This window comes from Arvicola amphibius, chromosome X, assembly GCF_903992535.2.
Source record: "Arvicola amphibius chromosome X, mArvAmp1.2, whole genome shotgun sequence".
NCBI classification, from domain to species: domain Eukaryota; kingdom Metazoa; phylum Chordata; class Mammalia; order Rodentia; family Cricetidae; genus Arvicola; species Arvicola amphibius.
This window is the reverse complement of record NC_052065.1, coordinates 65,132,484-65,154,000: the sequence shown is the minus strand read 5'-3', so window position 1 is coordinate 65,154,000 and position 21,517 is coordinate 65,132,484. Positions and strand designations below refer to the sequence as shown.

Genomic DNA, 21,517 nt, shown 5'->3' with positions numbered 1-21,517 from the left:
TTCTACAAGAGTACCATGTTATCTAAACTCTGGGGTCATCTGTCTATCCCTAGAGCCATCTTTTGTAGTGTTTTCTTTGCTATGTTTAGTTGTTGGTTGTCTTTTACACAAAACCAGTTTGTCTCCTTTTATATTTCTGCTAAAAGTAAGCAGGTGATCGAAATTACCACTGAAAATGCTGATGGAAATTTTAAGTTCTTTTGCCAGTATAAAGGCATTAAAATTAGTTTCACTGGAAATAACATTTTAATCCTTAAACCATTTCAGATGGTGTGCAGAAGGTGGGAACTTGATTTGTTGCGACTTTTGCCATAATGCCTTCTGTAAGAAATGCATCTTGCGCAACCTTGGTCGAAAGGAGTTATCTACAATACTGGATGAAAACAATCAATGGTATTGCTACATTTGTCAACCCGAGCCTCTATTGGACTTGGTCACTGCATGTAACAGCGTATTTGAGAATTTAGAACAGTTGTTGCAACAAAATAAGAAGAAGATAAAAGTTGACAGTGAAAAGAGTAGTAAAGTATGTGACCAAACATCCAAATTTTCTCCAAAGAAGAATAGTTCTAGTTGTAATGGAGAAGAAAAGAAATTAGAAGATTCATGTTCTGGTTCTGTAACCTGCACTTACTCAGCACTCACTGTGCCCAAAGAATTGACTAAGAAGACAAAAAAACTGATTGAGACTACATCTAACATGAACTCCAGTTATATTAAGTTTCTGAAACAGGCAGCAGATAATTCAGAAATGAGTCCTGCTCTGAAGTTACGTCAGCTTAAAGCTTTTAAATCTGTGTTGGCTGATATCAAGAAGACTCATCTTGCATTGGAAGAAGATTTAAATTCAGAGATCCGAGCTTTGGATGCTGTGCACAAAGAGAAAAATACCAAAGAGCTTAAAATCACAGATGTAAAGTCTGAAACAAAAGCGCGAAAGGGGGACAAATTCTCTATTACAGAGAAGAAAGATCTTTTAAAGGTAGATGCTAGATCATCAGCTAAGGTCATAGGCAGCGAGCACATCCCAGGAGAAGAGCACAAAGCAAATAAAAGTACTAGTGGTGAACATAAGGGTTCAAGTAGGAAAGATGGACCTCAGTATGGACCTTCTAATTCTTCTGAAGACTTAGACATGGACATTGTGTCCATTCCTTCCTCAGTTCCTGAAGACATATTCGACAGCCTTGAGAATGCTATGGAAGTTCAGTGTTCAGCTGATTATCAAGTACATGGCCACAGTGGGACTGTGCCAGAAGTGGAGGGCTCATCTCTAAAACTTACCACTTCTTCAAAAGATAGCAGAGGAAGTAGTAAGTCAAAAATGGCAGCAAAAGTAAGAAAGGAATTATATGTTAAGCTCACCCCTGTCTCCCTTTCTAATTCCCCAATTAAAGGTGCTGACCTTCAGGAAGTTTCAAAAGAGAAGGATGGCCGTAAAAATTCTGGGGTGGCCCCCAACTCAGAGAAATGTGGACTGGAAGAGGAAAATAGTGATAATGAGCATTCAGTTCAAAATGATGTTGCATTACTTTTAGAAGAATCTGATCTTCGAAGATCTCCACGTGTAAAAACTACACCCTTGAGGAGACAAACAGAAAGTAACCCTGCAATATCGAATTCAGATGAAGAAAGTAATGAATCTATTAAAGAGAAACAAAAGTTGTCAGTTCCGATAAGAAAAAAGGATAAGCGAAATTCTACTGACTGTGCTGTTGATAACCCTAAACCTCATAAGGTGCCCAAAGCTAAGCAACCCACGGTTGTGGATCAAAATTCAGATTCTGATGAAATGCTAGCAGTCCTTAAGGAGGTAAGCCAGATGGGACACAGCTCTTCTTCAGACACTGACATTAATGAAACACACATGAATCATAAAGCTGAAGCAGGGACCGATGATAATGGAAAAAGGAAACGGAAAAATTCTACTTCTGGGTCAGACTTTGACATTAAAAAAGGAAAGTCAACTGACACCTCTGTTATCTCTAAAAAGAAACGCCAAAGCTACTCAGAGTCCTCTAACTATGACTCAGAGTTAGAGAGAGAGATAAAAACCATGAGCAGAATTGGCGCTGCCAGAATAACTAAAAAAAGTGTTTCAGGCAAAAAAGAACATGACTTTTCTGAAGATGAAAAACAGAGCAAAAAAGTAGTGGATAATGAAGGGCAGGCCAGAGTGCAGACTGTACAAGAAGGATTGTCTAGTGACGACACTGGCGACACTGAAAAACAGGGAGAGAATTTGTCTGTAGCGGGAGGCTCAGTAGAGAAAGACAAGAGTGCCATGGAATTGAGCGAGGTGCTTTGTGCAAGGGAGCAGCCAAGTGCTTCCTCCTATGGTGCGGAAAAGCCTTCGGGTGGAGAGGAGGATGGAAATTCTGATGACAGAAGAGTTTCTAAAACTAAAGAGAGGAGTAAACATGTGAGAACCAGAGCATGTAGAAAAGTACTGAGTGGTTCATCTGATGGTGCTGATAGATTTCCAAAGAAAGAGCACAGCGATGAATCTTCGGAAAGCGAGAAGCAGCAGAAGAGACGGGAAACTGGAGCAAAAGGAAAGAAAACTTCAGACCTAAAAGAAGAAACAATTAAGTCAGAGCCACAGTATGAGTCTTCCTCTGATGGTACTGAGAAGTTGCCTGAGAGAAAAGAAATTGGCCATTTTCCTAAAGGCATAAAGCCAAATAAACAGGACACAAGTGATGGAGAAAAGAAAGGCAAAAAATCGAAAGACAAGTTTTCCAAAAAGAAGGAAGATGCATCTGATAGTATTGATAAGTTGCCAGACAAAGGAGACAGTTGTGACTCTTCAGAAGAGAAAAAAAGCAAGAATGTAACTTCTCAGAAAGAGAAGAAAAAATCCAGCTTGGCTGCAAAGTGTTCAGGGAAGAGGCCAGAGTGTTCATCCTCGGATACTGAGAAATACTCCTTGAAAGGAGAGTGTGACTCCACCGAGAAGAGACCCAAAAGAATTGAATTCAGAGAAAGAAGAAATTTAAATTCCAAGAGAAATACCAAGGAAATCCAGAGTGCTTCCTCTTCTTCTGATGCTGAGGGAAGTTCAGAAGATAATAAAAAGCGGAAGAAACAAAGAACTTCAGCCAAAAAGAAGATAGGCAGTGCCAAGGATAAAAGAAGAAAGTCCTTAAGAACAAGTGCTAAAAGGAAGCAAGCAGACATTACTTCTTCGTCTTCTGATCTAGAAGATGATGATCAGAATTCTGCAGGCGAAGAGAGCAGCGATGAACAGAAAATAAAGCCTGTGACTGAAAATTTAGTGCTGCCTTCACACAGTGGATTTTGTCAGTCTTCAGGTATGCAAGAATAAATTTCAACCTTTAGGATTTGTAATCTGTCCCCCTCTATGATAACCATATTGTTTAATTTTCTCTAAGGTGAAATTCAGAGTTACTGTTGAGGAAAAAACCTATTTAAATTTATTTAGACATTTACTGTAGATACTTATTTCTATGCCATCATTAGAGGGCATTTCAACCATTCTTTGTCAAGCACCCCAAGTTTGTTGGATAAACAGCAGAATTACTTTGTCAGTGTTCAGTGTTCTTTGGAATAATGTGCAGTAGTTATAAAATAAAATCAAGTTGATGTTGTTACTAAACCTGGCATTACAGTCTGTATTCCAAGAAGCCAAGTTGTTTGGCTAGCTGCTGTTTCCCAGGGGCCAAGTAAAACAGCAAAATTTATAGTAAAAAGTCAAAATATATTTACTCACTATGGCCACATTGGAAAGAGGGATAGAGATTTAGTTAACTGCCGTCTGCCAGCCATGTTTCAAGTGAAGTGAGGTTAAAGTTTGTGGAGGGCCAGGATGAAACATGCACATCTAAGCACTCCTGGTGAAGGTGTAGTCCTGCTTGCCGCTGACTCATCAGTTGGTCTTCATTTAGTCAGTCTTATCCTGCAAGATGTTGTTGGTTTGTTTTTGTTGTTTAAAATATGGAAAGTTTCGTGTGTGTGTGTGTGTGTGTGTGTGTGTGTGTGTGTGTGTGTGTGGGCGGGGAAATCCTTGAGCATGGTCAATGCTATTTTTCTCTATCATTTCAGTTTGTGTATGCGTTGCTGAACCTAACACCTCCAAGGTATTTTGACAAGTTGAAAGACTGGTGGGACCTCTTTTCCTAGAGACAAGTTCTCTCTTTGGCTAGCTCCAGGATCCTAGCTTTTTCCTTCTCCTAGCATTAGATTTCTAAGGAAATTGGAGATTCCTGGGGAAATTCCCATTTCTTGGGATCTATTTTTCATTAGTCAGCTTGAGGGGCACTAGTGTATGTTCATTCTGTGAGGCTGCATACAATGTCAAGTATTCATGCAGTGGTGGGGAGTGCTTGATAATGGTATAATATGGCATATAAAAGTTTTGACTGCTTTGCTAGGAGATTTTCCTATTTAAATCAAAACATCCTTTTTGTGTGTTCCATCAAATTCCTTGACATATTTTGTTTTAAAGATAGATTCATTTATACACAGTTGGCTTTGAACTCAGTGTAACCAAGTTAGCTAAGGCTGGTCACTGCCTAATTTTTTTTCTAATAACCACATCTGGTTCTCTAAAATAATTTGCTTTGATATTAGAAGGTGATCATTCCTAGGCCCTTCTGTACACTAGACAAATGCTTTAGCACTGAACATCTAAATAATTGGAATTTACTTTATTATAATCCTTTTCCTCATCAACTAGTATGTATGATATGAAAAGGTATTTCTCTTTTTAAAACACTATCAAAATAAAGGAAGAAAGAAAAATCCCAAAGTCACCCCACCCTGATGAATTAGATCAGTTTGTCCTTAATACCTAGAAAAAAAAATTTTTTTTATTAAAGATTTCCATCTCGTCCCCCTTCCCTCTCCTCCCTTCCACCCATACCCCCACTCCACCCCTCTCCAAGACAAAGAGCCATCAGGGTTCCCTTCACTATGTTAAGTTCAAGGTCCTCCCAGCTCCCCCTAAGTCCAGGAAGGTGAGCAACCAAACTGACAAGGCTCACAGTGAGCCCGTCCATGCTGTAGAGTTCATGTTCATTGCCATTGTCCTTGGTTTCTCAGTCCTCCTCCACCGTCAGCCACATTCAGAGAGTCCGGTTTGGTCCCCTGTTCCATCAGTCCCATTCCAACTGGACTTGGTGGTCTCCCGTTAGATCTGTCCCACTGTCTCAATGGGTAAACGCACTCCTCACGGTCCTGACTTCCTTGCTCATGATCTCCCTCCTTTTGCTCCTCATCGGGACCTTGGGATCTCAGTCCGGTGCTCCTATGTGGGGCTCTGTCATTTTCTCCATCCAATGCCAGGTGAAGGTTCTATGGTAATATGCAAGATATTCATGGGTATGGCAATAGGATCTGTACATTTCTGGCACCCTCTCCTCAGCTGCCCAAGGACCTAGCTGGGGCATCTTCCTGGACACCTGGGAACCCCTCTAGAGTCAAGTCTCTGCCCACCCTAGAATGGCTCCCTTAATTAAGATATATAATTCTTTGTTCCCATATCCACTTTTCCTATATCCCAACCATCCTATTCCCCCAAGCTCTTCCCATCCTCCACTTCACACTTTTCTCTCCCCCTCCCCCCTCCCTCCATCCCACCCCACCCCCATGTTCCCATTTTTTGTCCGGCAATCTTGTCTACTTCCAGTATCCAGAAAAAAAAATTTTAACATGTAATTTTTATTATAGCTTTAAGAAAATCACTTGACTAGTATATGTGTATTGGTTAATTGTATTTATTTTTAATTAGTTAAGACAATGTCAACAATATTTAGAATTATTAAGTATATAAATAGATTTTTTTAGAAAACTTTCCAGTATAGGCAAAATCAGAAGAACTTTCCCTTTATTATGAATTTCTCATTTATTCCAACTTTCTAAATAAAACTAACTTCAGTCTTATTTTTGAGAAAAAAGCTTAACATTTATGGGGCATTAAAAAAGAAACTCTTGAAGAGGTTTGATGTGATTCCACAAAGTCAAACAATGTTTCCACAAATGAAATATTTGAGTATTAACACAGAGGAATTAGCATTTCAGATCAGGTTTTCTTGTCAAATAAGTGTTTTTTTTTCAACTTATAATTGTGGACTTGTATTATAAATGGATTTAGGGGCTGGAAAGATGGCTCAATAGTTTAAAAAGATCACATATTGCTGCTCTTTTAGAGAACTAGAGTTCAATTCTAGGGACCTACATTTTGTTTTTCACAGATACTTGTAACTCAAGCTCCAAGAGACCCTAGTTCTCTGGCCTTCATGGCCATATGCACAAGCATGTATGTACTCATACAATAGACATATATACATAATTTAAGCAAACACAAAGTGTAATAGTTACTTTGATAGAAAATTAGTTAGCAGGTTAGTTGGTAAAATCCCTATTAAAGATTAGTCTGTAAGAATGAAAAGTTATTAGCTTATTACTGAATGGAGTGTTATCATTAGCAAATCATAGGTAATTGATCTGATCTTAAACACTGCAAGATTGGCTTCTGCAATTAAATAACTTCCCTGGTGAATTCTGCATATTTAATTAAAATATTTTACTAAATTAATTTCCAAAAAAGTCTTTTCTCTTGAGTTTAAATAACATTCTCTCTCTTTCTTCCTCTCTCTCTGGTCTGGGTGTGAAATGTTGCGGAGTCCAGGGCCTCTCATGTGTGATGGGCATATGCTCTACCACTGAGTGATTTGACGTGCTAGACCTTCTAGTTCTCTTTTTTAAATTGGTATTTAATGGGTGTTTTGCCTGCATGTACGTCTATGCACCATATTTTTACGTGGTGCTCTTGGGGGCTAGAAGGCTTCAGATCCCTTTGACTTTGAGTTAGAGAAGTTTGGAAGCCACTATGTGGGGACTGGGAATCAAACACAGGTCTTCTGCAAGAGCAGTGAAAGCATCAATTGCCCTTAGCTCCCGAGTCATCTCCCCAGACCCATCATTTCTTTTATTTTACTTTATTTTTGATGATGTTTAAGACAAGCTCTTGCTGTATAGCTCTCACTGGTCTTATGTAGACTAGAGCAGCCTCAGACTTGTAGTAATCATCCTGCCTCTACCTCGAGTACTGATGTTATGGGCTTGTACCACTATGTCCAACAGAAAGTTTCTATCTGTCTTATGTTTGGAATTATTAATATTTCGTGTAATATGTACTATTCAGTAGACCTTAGAAGCTGGCAACATGTGGCAAACACACAATGAAAGCATTTCCCAGTAATCCCATAATTTCAGTACTAACCTAGACAATTATGTTCCATTTTAGCCAATAGAACCTTGACATGGACTGACTAGGTGCTAGGGTTATATATCCAAAAAAGCTTGAGTATCTGTCTCTTAATCAGATGCTAATCATTCAACAGTTTGATTAAATAAACCTTATTGCTTGTGAATTTCTTAGGACCAAGTGGAATATTTAGAATAAAAAAAGAAGATAAATTTACTAGGGATTTTATCCTACCAATAGAAATATGCAAACATAATCGAATATGAAGGGTTTTGAAGATAAACATTATGCACAAAATACTGTTTTTTTTTCCAGAATAAACTTAGGTATGAGCCAGTGATTAAAAAACATTGCTTAAGCCGGGTTGTAGTGTTGCACGCCTTTAATCATAATACTTGGGAGGCAGAGGACTGCCTGGATCTCTTGAGTATGGGGCTAGACTGGTTTATGTAGTGAGTTCCAGGACTGCCACACTACATAGAGAAATCCTGTTTTCAAACACAAAGCAAAACAGAACAAAAAGAATGATTCCTCGACTCCTAAAAAACTATCAAAAATAAAATTGAGAAAGCCACAATGGGTGTTGTAATGGTAAATGAGCTATTTAAGTATTTTAGGCAAATTTTAGAATAATTTGTACTGTTTGAACTTGATTTTGAAGTTTAGGTCAATATTTAGACAGTAAAGGGGATTACATTGGATGGCATGGAGTTAATGGTTTATAACCCAGCACTCCAGAGGCAAAGGTAGAAGAATCACTGTAATAGATCTGAAGTTGTTCTGGATGACATTGCAAATTATTGATCAAGTAGGGCCAAATAGTGAGATCCTGCCTCCAAAAAGGAGGGAATGAGGGTAATACAGCTAAGAATATGTTATTTTAATATTGTTCAAGGGGGATGTTTACTAGAATGTCCTGAGAGTTATTTTTGCTTTTCTACAGTTAGCATGCTTTTATCCTGAAATCTGTAGGTATCTGTCCACCCTTACTCAGTACTAGGTATCAGTTCCTTGCATACACCAAGCAAGTACTATATCTCTGAGCTACATTACTTAGCCCAAAGTCTTTTCTTTATATATATTTTTTCCATTTCCTCTCTTATGTTATGGAAAAAGTTGCAAAGAATAAGGGAAAAGGGGTCTCAGATATCCCCTTTACTGGATTTCCTCACTAGTGATAACTTGTGTAACTAATATGGTGTCAAGTCCAGAAAATTGAAGATTTATTTAGATTTTAGTAGGTTTGAAAAACATTGCTACTTATTTATATGTTTGTGTCTCTGTGCAATTGTGTGAGTGCCCACAGAGAAGAAGGGGGTGTCAGATTCCCTGGAGCTGGAGTTCACAGGCAGTTGTGAACTTCCTGACAAGGGTGCTAGGAACTGAACTCCAATCCTATTGAAGAACAGCAAGTGCTCTTAACCATGAGCCATTTCACCAGCCACTTCATGTTTCTTTTTTGAGACAAGTCTCACTATGTAACACTAGCTGGTCTAGAACTTACTATGTAGACCAGGTTGGTTTTGAATTCAAACAGATCCTCCTGTGTCTGATTCTCAGTGCTGAGATTAAAGGTATGCACCACCATGCCTAGTCTTTTGTTAGCCCAGCTTTACATTTGTTCTCCCCACTCTGTGTGTTTGTGTGCATGTGTGTGTGTGTGTGTGTATGTGTGTGTGTGTGTATGTGGGTGTGCTTATTTTGTTTTTTGTGTGTGTTTAGCTCTGTATAACCTCAACACAACAAAAATGCCTAAATGTTTCATTATTATGACACCTTTTTCCTTCCTCACTGTAGAGTTTTCTTTCCTTGTCTCCATTACTAATTAATTTGCTTAATTTGAGATTGGTATTTATTCCCCCTTGGTATTGTCCTTGACATCTTTTGTACATTAATAGTGAATAATACTGAATTAATAGAGGATTAATAGTGAACATCAGCATAACTAACCCTGAGTGCTTTGGCATTCATAATATTAACTAAAGTTTAATATTTAAGTTGTTCTTTTAAGGTAAAATTTCTGTACTATGAAATGCACAAATTCCCGTCGTCCTGCCTTTGTTCCCTTTTTGCTGTGTTGCAATGGAATCTGAGACCTTGTGAATATTAAAGAGTAGTTTTATGCCACTTAACTACAGCCTCAGCTATCTCCTTAGATTTTAAATAAAAAACTTTTAAAAGTGAAGTAAGTCTTAGTGTGCTCAAATGTCTTTTTGGGTACCTCAAATTGTAGGTTTTATACGGATTCAAAGTGTGTTTTTCTATTACTTGGCACTATCAAAATAGAAACAGTTTTGTTATTCTTCAGTGAATCCAGATATAGTAGACACTGGTTAACTTTACACTTTCAGTAGAGTAATGCAGTTACTATAACAAACTACAGGTCATGATGGCAACTAATAAGCCTTTGTAAAAAAGATGGCTTTAAAATTCTTGTGCTTTGAAAGGAACCTTCAGACACACACGATCCTTCATAAAGTTCCTTTTATGCATTTTATCAACATTCCTTGTTCTTATTTAGGTTTCAGCAGTTTTGTATAGAACCTACTAGTTTGCTCTAGCATTGTTGGGTTTCAGTTTTATTTTATACAGCTTTACTTGTATAGATAATTCAAAGCTAATTTTAAGTACACTTTTTCTCCCAAGGAGATGAAGCCTTATCTAAATCAGTGCCTGTCACAGTGGATGATGATGACGACGACAATGATCCTGAGAATAGGTATGATTCCATCTGTAAGGAGTTAAGATTATAACACACCCTAGGCGTGGGAGCAAACAGCAACAACTCAACAGCAAGGAGGTTGTAAAAACCAGGAGTTCCTGCCTCAGAAAGACTCATGCCAGTCTTCTTGCAAGTTTGAAAGAAAGGCCAGAAAATGGGCTAAAGCTCAGAAACCTTAAAAGAAAATAAATATCAATATTAACACACCTAGCATAGGGTGTGTTATAAAGAACTGTCAATTTTATGTTTCCATATAAAATGATTATTTTTTGAGGCTTTCAATTTTGACAGATTAATTTTTGATGCAAGTGAATCATAATAAATGGCAAGAACAGACATCTATCTCTATATTTGATTATTGTATTGTCATTCAACATGGTGCTCCTATTTATGAAGACCTGTGAAGAATGAAAAAATTCATATCTTTAAGCTTAGAAAATTTCTTTCAAACTAAGTATCAGTTGATGACGTATCTAGGTCGATTCACATTTTAACCTTTTTTTCCAAATAAAATAGAAGTGTATAGTATGACATTATTAATTTCACTAAGACTTAAACAGTATGTTTAAATGTAAACAGCAAAGTCTATACAGTTACCTATCCTTATCTAAGGGATGGCTGAAAGAAAAAAAAAGACAACCCTGTCACAGCAGAGAGTAAATTAAACATATATTAACCATATTAACCATAGTCAACATGGTTCTGCATACATTTTAAACATTTTCTATTCTTTAGGATAGTAGTTTTAATGAGAACATAGCCTGGTATGTATAGTGGATGGTCAACTTCTAACCTTTTAATAATTAACTGTGTAATATTGGGCTGGTGAATATAAATTTTTGTTATAATTTTTATTTCTAATAATGAAAAATGGATATTTTCTCTATTTAATTCTGATACCAAAGTATGCAATAGTCTGAAAACGATTTTAGTAAAGACCGTGAAAATGACCATCTATTTCCAATAGAAAGCTCTAGTATTTAGAAACTGAAAATAATACATACTTGCTGTCATAATTTTGTGATAGATGAACCAAGTGCTCTAAGGGCATCTGCTATTTTCACCCAGGTTTGGTCTTGCAGATGCTGACAGGTTTCTGTTCCAGCCATTGGCATTTTGTTAGTAGAGTGAATACTTTAACTAGGGTGAAAGACCATACTTCTACAGTTAATTAGAGCTCTGTTGTAAACCCAGAGACTCAGCCTCTGCTTCCCTATTTAGTTTTTCTCTTACAAATGTCTGTCCAGGGGTTTTATAGTATATACCATTAGGGCTAGATTATGAAAGCATTTAGAACTTGATTTTCTTTTAGAATGCTTTCATTTATAAATGCTGCTGTTTTCGTGTAAATCGCAAGCCCTCAGATGTTAGTAGTAGTTATTACAAAAATCTTTTTACTAATAGTTATTAGTACTTTTTTAAGTATGAGAGATGAGCTTTTATATTTAGCCACCAATTAAGAATGTTATTAAAGTATAATTTTTGTTATAGCTTGTCAAAAATTAACTTTTACTTCTAAAATTCTCTGATTTTTACCTCTCTTTAACTGACAACTATTTTATTAGAAAGTCTCATTAATTCCATCTTAAATTTGTGATTTAAAAAAACTGCAACTCTTCTGGGTACTTTGGAGAATAATTGAATTTTATTTTGAGCATATCTTTACTCATTTTAATGTGCTTTTATAAAATATACAATTTATAACTTGTTTAATAGCCACTATACCAAAGAAGCATCTTAATATGCATGGGCTAGCTACTCCTCATACCCTTAATGGGAATACAAATACCTCTTTGCACTATTTTAGTTCAGACTAAGTACTTGAACAGATTTGAGTATGCTCTAAGCAACCTTCAAAAATTTGTCTGAAGATCATGATTAAATCTTTCAGGTTCATATTTTTAGCAAGATGTATCTTGATAGAAAGCATATTGTAATTGTAAATTTGTACACAATTGTATAATTGTGTGTAAATTGTGTATAAATTTTATACGTTTTGCTAATTTTGTAGTTTTGTAATTTATGTCCAGTGTTGTTTATGAAGAGGTAAATAGTGTATTGTTACAAATGCTTAACTTTGAATGCAATAAATTTATGTAAAACTTTTTCTTGTTCAAGCATTTAATTTTAATTATGATGTATGTATCATAAGCATCTATAAGGCCAGGAGGTGGTGGTCTTGTCTTTTTAATCACAGCACTTGAGAGGCAGAGGCAGGCAGGGCATTGTGAGTTTGTGGCCAGCCTGGTCTACAGAGCTAGTTTCAGGACAGCTTGTACTGTTATGTTACATAGAGAAGCCCTGCCTTTGAAAAATCAATAAAATAAAATAAATTAACGTTTATAGGTCTTTGTTAGAATAAAGTTAAATGGACTAGTTTGTAAGCCAAAGAAGTTTTCTCATTCCTCAAATTAAGGAAGTCAGTACTTTAAATGTCTAAAACACATATGTTTATATTTTGTTGAAGGCTTAATAAGCAATTCTTTTTATTTTCTTTAGTATTTTAAAGCTGTGATAGTAAGAAAATAAAAATAAGGCTTTTGAGATCATTAAAAAGTTACATTTACAACATTTTACTGTAAATAAAAAACTTCTTGTTAGTTTAACATTTGAAAGTAGGTATATACCACTGTGAGTTAGAATCGTCCTGTCTGTACATTTCTATTTAGTTGACCATATATAGTTTGATTGAAGCAGATAGCTATCATTTTCTGATCTTTTTATAAGAAAAAATTAGTGTTCTTAAATTTTGAAATTTATGCATCTGACAAGTTACCTCAGATTTTGCACCTTAGTCTTCACATCATCATTATCATCATAATACCTTGTTGTTGGTGAGTTTTTGAAACTGTCTCACTATATAGCTCATGTTATATATGTATATATATTTACACACACACACACACACACACACACACCCCACACACTGAAAGAGAACTGCCTGCCTTTGTTACCCAAGTACTAAGATTAAAGGTGTGTGCTACCTACCATGTTCCACTGTCTGGCAAGAGTTTTTTAAATTATAGTTTATTTTAGTTATACGATTGTGCCAGTATGGTAAGGATTCATGTGCCCTTTAAATACTTAGTTCTTTTGTTGTTGTTTTCGGAGATGGGTTTCTATGTATAACAGCCTTGGCTAGCTTGAAACTTTTGTAGACCACACTGACCTCGAACTCACAGAGATCCGCTTGCTTTTGACTCTTCCAGTGCTGGGATTAAAGGCATGCACCACCTTTAGTTTAGTTTTAAATTGGTTCTTGCCTTGAGAAAACGTCATGCAATCGATAAAAACTTTTGTTTTACAGTTTTCAGCCAAAATTCTCGGGACCAAATGTGTTTTAGATTTTTCAGTTTTACTTAGCAAGATTTTACCATTTAAATGTTGAAGATCTACAAATCCAAAGTATTTCACAGATTATCAAAATTTTGAGATTAGGAATGTGGATACATGCTTTGTGATTTTTTTCTTTTCATTATGACTGGGGACTTCTTGACCAAAGCTTTTCTAATTCTATATATTGTAGAACTTAATGCTGTCAGTGGGCCTCACTCAGTAATAGAGTATTAGTGCATATTCAACATATTAGCACCTATTTTTTCCCTTTTTAGTTTTTTTGAGACATGGTTTCTCTGTGTTAGAGTCCTAGCTATCTTGGAACTAACCAGGTTGGCTTTTAACTCACAGAGATCCACTTGCATCTGCCTCCCCAGTGCTGGGATTAAAGGCGTGCATCACCACTGCCTGGCACATAACATTTTTTATTGTTGAAGGTGTACATAGTTTAAATAATGTTGTACTTTTTTCTCAGAATTCCTATAGATGGCACTAAATTAAGTTTTTCATAAATGCAAACTCTGGTATGGAAGTTGTTGACTGAAGTTTTTGTTACTCTTGGAGAGTGGGACTCGTATCATTTGACAATAGGTTTTGCCTTTCAATCTAGGCAATATACAATTTTTTTTGTTGCCCTGTCGGCATGATGTGGATATTTTGTTAATGAATGCTTTTTACTTTTACTGCAGCTTAATTACTTGGGAAGAGACTAATGATTCCTGGACATTAATTATTGTATAATTAACATATTTGATGGTTACTCATCTGATTTTGGTAGAAGTAGTGAAACAAGTCCCTTTACAGTTTTCATTTGAAATATATTTACAGTTGACCCCCCCATATATACACATATATATGTACATATATATTTACAAATTTGCTAACTCTAGAATTTTTCATGTGGCTTTTTTAGATGGGTTTCGTTTGGTTAGTAAAATTATTTTGAGTCTTTATTGTGCTTAAAAAAACAGCATTTGAAATAAACAATTTTGTTCCTTTTTCTTTTGGAGTTAAATGTTTTGAGTATTTAGTAGTTTTAAGGTAATTCTTTTCCATTACTTTGTTGATATAGTCCTGGTAAGTATGATTAATGAAGTCAGTGGAGTTGCCAGAGACAATAGGGTCCGCTGGCTAATGAGTCAACTAATTGCAAGTGTCAGCAATTTTATTTTATTTTTTTACTAGATGGCTCATCAAAGAAAAAAAAATAGTTTTAGTATCGATGGGCTTTCTCCTTCTGTGGATAGGGATTAGACAGTCTACTAAATACTCTTTTCTTGTTTTCTGTTCTTTGATGATATTGGGAATTTGAGCAAATAAGAAATATTTTTGCCAGGATAAAAAGTTTACAATATAGTGTTAGCAAATGTAACTCATTTTTCTGACCTGATATCCTTTGCTTTTAACTTTTATGTTTTGAATTCATGATTTTCATTTAGTTCTGTTTTTATTATAAGAATATTGAATAATATAGACTGAATTCCTTAATATGACTAAATGTCCTGTATTGACGTTAATGTATTTTTTCCTCAATAAAATTCCTTAAAACTTAGATATTTTTAAATTTGTTTTTTGTTTATTTTTGAGGCAGGGTTTTCCTGTGTAGCCTTGGCTGTCCTGGAACTCACTCTGTAGACCAGGCTGGCCTCAAATTCACAGAGATCCACCTGCCTCTGTCTCCCAAGTGATGGGATTAAAGGTGTGCACATCATGCCCAGCTGGAATAATCATTTTCTAATTTAGTGTAGTTTAAGCAGAATAGCCCATGTATAAAATATTAGTAGCTACAGGCAATCCCGTTTATTTATTTATCTATTCATTCATTCATTCATTCATTCATTCATTCATTCAGTTAGTTAGTTAGTTTGTTTTTACAGGTCTGGAGTCAAGAACAGGTTGGCCTTGAATTTACAGATCCACTTACCTCTGCTGGTGGTGCACAGGGATTAAAGGCATGCACCATCACCTTGGGCTCTGAATATGAGTTCTTAATTTCACACAGCTTTTACCTTTCTAGTCTTGATTTTTTTTTGAAAATTTTGATATTAATTTTGCTGATACTCCTAGCAAAAAGAAAAGAGGACTACTTGTTTCTGATGACAGATGGTATAGGACATGTGATTGAAGAAGTGATTGGATGAGCTGTTGTTTATCTTTTGATTATTTACTGAATTCCTATGAACTCTTATCATTTTTGGGTATAGATCATCATGGCTTATTTACTTTTTTGATAGAAAACTTCACATTAAGGAATTTTGAAGTTGTATTAAAATAATATCCTAGTATAAAGTTCAAAAATTTCTATAATAACTATAAAACATTTTAATCTTTGAAGTAAATGACAGTGATTAAAATGCCTTATACTCTGCTGCAAAAGTGTTCACTATTTTCTCACTGAAAATAAACATTCCTTAACTTTTCACCCTGTAATTGTTTTACAAATAAACTTGGAAAGTATAATGGTTGTTTTATGTTATGTATACTCAGAAACTATGTCATCTAAATAAAATACATTTAAGCCAATGATCTTATTTTGTTAGCTGTATATTTTAGACAGAGTTTCTGTCCTGCCTGGTCCTGCAGCCTTTCAGTCCCAAAGAAACACACAGAGGCTTGTAACAATTATTAACTGTTTGGCCTATTAGCTCAGGCTTATTATTAACTAGCTCTTACAACTTAGATTCACCCATAATTCTTGTCTTTGTTAGCTACTTGGCTTGGTATCTTTTCTCAGTGCAGCATTTCCATCTTCTTTCCTCTGTGTCTGGTTGGTGACTGCAGACTGAGCCTTTTTTCTCTTCCCAGAATTCTCCTAGTATGGTCACCACGCCTATACTTCCTGCCTGGCCAATCAGTGTTTTATTAAACCAATATAAGTGACAAATCTTTGCAGGATATAAGAACATTATCTCACAGCCATATATTCCATTGTTGTACTTTATGCAGAATGTAGAACAACAATTCTTAATAAATTTTGTTAATTTCATATAGGGATGAACAATACATTTATTACCCTTTCAAAAATGTAATTTTAAGTTGGGAGGTTTTTCTTTTTGTTTTAGAGCTTCTTAAATAGTAAAATTGTAGTTGTAGTTGTACTCTGTTGCAGATATAAAAACATATTGACATGTCTATATTTAGAGCTCTTTAAAAAATATTCTTTCAATTGTAAAGACATAAAAATTGTGGAATGCATTTATATGTATATGCATACACACATAGTTGTCTTTTGGATGTGGAATGCATTTATATGTATATGCATACACACATAGTTGTCTTTTGGAACGACTTTGATGTGTTTGTCCAGGCATTCATTAGCATTGTCATTTGCTGTCTCTCACCAGAATGTATGTTCTTGACTTCTGGTTATAACATTTTCTGTTACTTTTGTTATAGCTTTTTCTAAAGTGTTCTGGTACAGGAGATCTGTCCAGATAGTTCCTTATATAGAAATTCACTTTTTTTGAATTATTGATTTACATACCAGCAGGAGGCAGTTTCCTTTCCTGTTTAAGCACTTTACCGAGGCATTCATTACTCATTTTCCAGATAACAATTTCTAACAGATTTTTTGACTTTCTAATTTTGTTTTTCTGATTGCTTTTTTGTGTTATCAGGCTCATTTCTTATCATTTTTGTTCATTTTAGTAGATGAGGTGTAATAAAACATTATCTTAGCATTTGCTGTATAATTTAGAAGTCTTTGTTTGTATGGACTTGGAGGTCCTATTTTCTTATGCATCATCTTGATCATTGTTTGTGGGGTTATACCCTCCCTCCATATTGTTTGCTTTCTCCCTTCTTCTTTCCCTACCTTTCAGGAAAATGGAGGCTCTTATTACATTAGGCTCTGCCTGGGTATACTTCCACAAGAATGGCACAGCCTGTGCCTTTAATGCTTCCGATAAGAGTCCTGACTGCTTTGAATGCTCTACTTGGTCCCATGGTATAATTTTGATCATTGAGATTCCAGGGGGCACCTTGTTGCCTGGATGAATTTCTCAGAAACATCCTGGAAAGCCTCAAGAAAGGAACTTCAGAGCAAACAGAATCAACTAGGAATCATGACTATACATCCATCACATGCATACCAGCATGGGTCCAGCCGAGGCCTCAAATGATGCTTTGCCAGCCTCAGCTGGTTCTCAAGTGATATCTTTGAAGTCTCTGTGGCCCATGACTCCAGAGTTAAACGTAGTGGAGTTTCCCTTTAAAGTGTCTCACTGTTGGCTTTATAGGTGGGACACATTTCACCTCAGTATGCTTTCTGTTCAGATTGAAGGTTGGTCTCAGCCCTTAGGTCCTTTCAATTATTTTCTGTAGCAGAATATGTTATATGTTAGGATTATAACAGTCATTCTTTGACATGAGGCTTGAACCATTAATCATTTTGCTTTTTAAATTTATTTTTATCTATAAGTCTATGTGTGGGTATATGTACATGTGTTTTATGTGTGGGTATATATGTACATGTGTGCAGGTACCCACAGAGGCCAGGGATGTTGATTGCCCCAAGTGCTGGAGTCACAGAAGGTTGTGAGCTTCCTGATCATGCCGGTGCTTGAGATTAAACTTGTGTCCTATGGAAGAACAGTATGTGTGCTTAAAAACATTTTGCCACCTCATTAGTTCCCCATAAGCTATAATTTATGTGAAATTATTCAACTTCCTTAGTATCCTTTGCTATAAATAAGATTTTACTTTGGTAAGATAATGTTCCAGGGCGGTTTGAAAATACCCTAGTCTTAAAAATCTTAAGGAGTCTACACTACTCTGTATTTAACTTGTGATTTGGAGAAAAATGACCATTCTCTGAAATTTGTGGTTTATCTTCTTTTAAAGTGACCATAATTGTTTCCCATACTTTAACATTACTGAAGGTTGTTGACAAGTTGTAATTCTTTAATGAGTGGATGTGCTGTCATTTTCAATGATTTATTGTATAATTTATTACTTAACATATTGTATCACTGTTTACATCAATATTCCTTTGTTATTTGACAATCTAAATCTTGTGAATACTTTAGGTAGATTTATATATTCTGACTTTCCACTTAGACATAGTCTTAAGAATCTAGAATTTGAAAGAGGAAAAAACGTGTGGTTGCTTACAGTTAACAACGTTTTTATAGTTAGCATGAACTTTTAAAGCTCTTTGAATTTGTGGTCACAACCTGAAGTCAGGTTACTACATTGACATAAGTAGATTCAGAATGTATTGTCTTACCCAAATGATTTTATAGATCTTCTTGTAGCCTCTAGTGAAATACAGTTTTCTGACTCTAACATGCAATAACGTCATGTACAAGTTTTATATATAGATGCATTTTTAAAGACTCTATTACCTAGCTTAACTTGAGAAAGATTTTCTTCCTAGTTGATGAGAAGTACTGATTTAGTATGTATTTAGGATGATTTTTACAAAACCTATAAAGATCTTTTCTTTCAGTTCTAAAGAGCTTTCCTTTAATTGGTAATGGCTTACGAATTTGAGGAAGATATAGTGGATCCTCTTTATAAACTGATGAAAGTAAATGATACTTGTTATTTTTTCTCATCAAAATACAATATTGCACCCCTTAGTTAGTCTACTGTTTATAAAATGTTTCCTATATGCATTACAAGCCAGAACCACTGATCCCTATATATAAGAGCAAAGCTTGCTTCTTTCACCTTATAAAGAGTTCATTTGAGATGATTTAGTCTATAAAATCATAGCAGAAACCATCAGAAAAATAAAGCCATCCATGGCTTCCTTCATCTACTGGTGATTTTCTGTGTTGTCTTCTGATCTATCTGTGTGAAGGAGATAGTTCAAAATGGCATATAATGAACATTTCTGTAGCTGTTTGATCTGCGTCTTTCAAAGTAAATAGCAGTGACTTCTTGATTGAAGTGAAACTGCATGCTAAGCAAGGTAGAGAAGGGTGTCAAATCAAGAAACAACAAAGGTGGCCAGGTTTGGTAGCACATATCTTTAATTTTTGCACTTGGGAGACAGAGGCAGGCCTCTCTGAATTCAAGGTCAGCTCGGGTTATATAGTGATGCCCTGTTTTGAAAAACTAATGTAACATAACCCAAAGGTTCTGTAGTCACAAGAATACCACTTTTACTTAATCGGACCATCTTGATTGCCGAATGGATGTTTACCTCATAAAGGTTATGTCATGACAAGGTTTTAGGATCTTGCTATAAGCTTTTCTTTTATTAATTACTGTGATTTACAAATATATGGCAAAAGGATACCTAGAGCAATCCATGACTATAACTTGTACAAAAATTTCATTATTGCTTTTATTTTACACTTTCAGATATTTTCCTTAGTTTAAGTTGGAAGTTACCAAGTAGTGTATTTTCATATTAGTAAAAGGTGTGTCTTCATTAAGCAGTTTTTCTTTTAGCAAGTTTGTCTTTAGAAGCATCTTGAGAAATTGTATGAGCAAAGCTATTTTCCTGTATTTTTCCTGAAACTTAAAATTCAGTTATAATAATATGTGTTCTTTCACCATATAATAAGTGGCACTAATGCCCCTTCAATGCCCCAGCTTGACTATTACTAATGATTGATGGTTGCTCCAGTATTGAATATTAATGGTGTTACTTTGGTTAACCTTTTTATGAAGAAAAGTGAAATTAAGATCCAAACATATCATCCTGTAGTTTGACGTGCTGTCTCCTATTAGATTGGTTTGTTATTCATTGCTTTTCTGAGATTTTGTTTTTCTCTTAAGTATCCTTTTCTCTGCAGATTTGTCTTGAACTTCTGTTGTCTGGATAAGTGAATTTTACTGTTATTAGTCTATCTCACATGGTAGTTACTGGAGGATGGCAGCATCAACTTTTGATTGGTCAAAATAATTAGTAGACTGTATCCCTGAGAGTTTGTAGTACATTAAAAAATTATGGAATTGAGGAATGATCAGTGAACATTTTCAAGAGTGTTCATTGGTAGCTTGTGCTAAAACATGGCTTTTTTTTAATCTGTCTCATACTTGCAATATAAAGTCTGTTTGACCGTATTTATTCTTACTTTGATACAGAGAATTTGTTTTTAATTTGGTGTTTTTACCTCCAAAAATGCAGCTTTTTATTTTATTTTATATTTTTACTCCCAAGAATTGCCAAGAAGATGCTTTTAGAAGAAATTAAAGCCAATATTTCCTCTGATGAGGATGGATCTTCAGATGATCAACCTGAAGGAGAGAAAAAAAGAATTGGAAAACAAAGTGAAGAAACCCCAGGAGATGAGGGTGAGCTCCCCACAGAGAAGTTGCCATGTTGGATTTATAGTTTATTTCCTTAGCCATTTAATCTGTGAAGATTATCTGACCAAGAAATCTCAGCAAATGCATTTGAGGGTTTAAAAAATATTTAAAACTTTATTATCACAAATCATTTGTGTGCATTACAATAATTGTGTAGGATATGCTTGTTGTTTCCCTTACTGTCAATAAACATGTAAGCAAAATAGTTCTTAAAGTGCTACACACTGGTAATGGTTAGTCCATAGTCAGTAACTGGGGCTGGTAAGTAACTACCTGTTATCAGTGGTGGTATTAAGGTACATAAATTATGTTGATCGTGAATGGAGAGAATAATTTTAAAATATATTTAAAAGAAAGTCTGTCGATGAGGGCTTTTTAGATATATTTTCTTCATTTAGAAGCCCCAAATCAAGTCAATTCTGAATCAGATTCAGATTCCGAAGAATCTAAGAAGCCAAGATACAGACATAGACTTTTGAGATACAAACTGACGGTGAGTGATGGAGAATCTGGAGAAGAAAAAAAGACAAAGCCTAAAGAACATAAAGAAGCCAAAGGAAGAAATAGAAGGAAGGGTAAGACATTTTAATTTTGATTGTAAAGCAAATACTTGTTTTGTGAATGAGTTCTCATATTCAAATTTGAATATATCTGTTCAGACACTTAAATGCTGCTCCTAAGAGAGCATCTGTACATATCTGATCTCATGTTTGGTCCCAGTGCATAACTAGAAAACTGACAGTTTTGCCATTAATGGTCTCTGTAGTTGTAGTGGGAGCTGCGGGCCACTTTCCTCCGCCCAGCTCCTGCACAGCTAGCTTAGCCCCAGAAATAATTACACGGAAACTGTATTCTTTTAAACACTGCCTGGCCCATTAGTTTCAGCCTCTTATTGGCTAATTCTCATATCTTGCTTCAACCTGTATTTAGTAATCTGTGTAGCACCACGAGATGGTGTCTTA

At 35.4% G+C, this 21,517-nt stretch overlaps 1 protein-coding gene across 15 annotated transcripts in view; it reads left to right on the top strand.

Moving 5' to 3' along the window:
- The window catches only part of Atrx (ATRX chromatin remodeler), a 166,631-nt gene that overhangs the window by 73,183 nt on the left and 71,931 nt on the right, over positions 1 to 21,517 (top strand). For all 15 annotated transcript variants that reach the window (XM_038316110.1, XM_038316102.2, XM_038316101.1 and 12 more), the window contains 4 exons: positions 268 to 3,314; positions 9,878 to 9,950; positions 20,407 to 20,540; positions 20,954 to 21,130. In XM_038316110.1, coding sequence (XP_038172038.1) covers positions 268 to 3,314; positions 9,878 to 9,950; positions 20,407 to 20,540; positions 20,954 to 21,130 — 3,431 coding nt within the window. The remainder of the gene's footprint in view (positions 1 to 267; positions 3,315 to 9,877; positions 9,951 to 20,406; positions 20,541 to 20,953; positions 21,131 to 21,517) is intronic.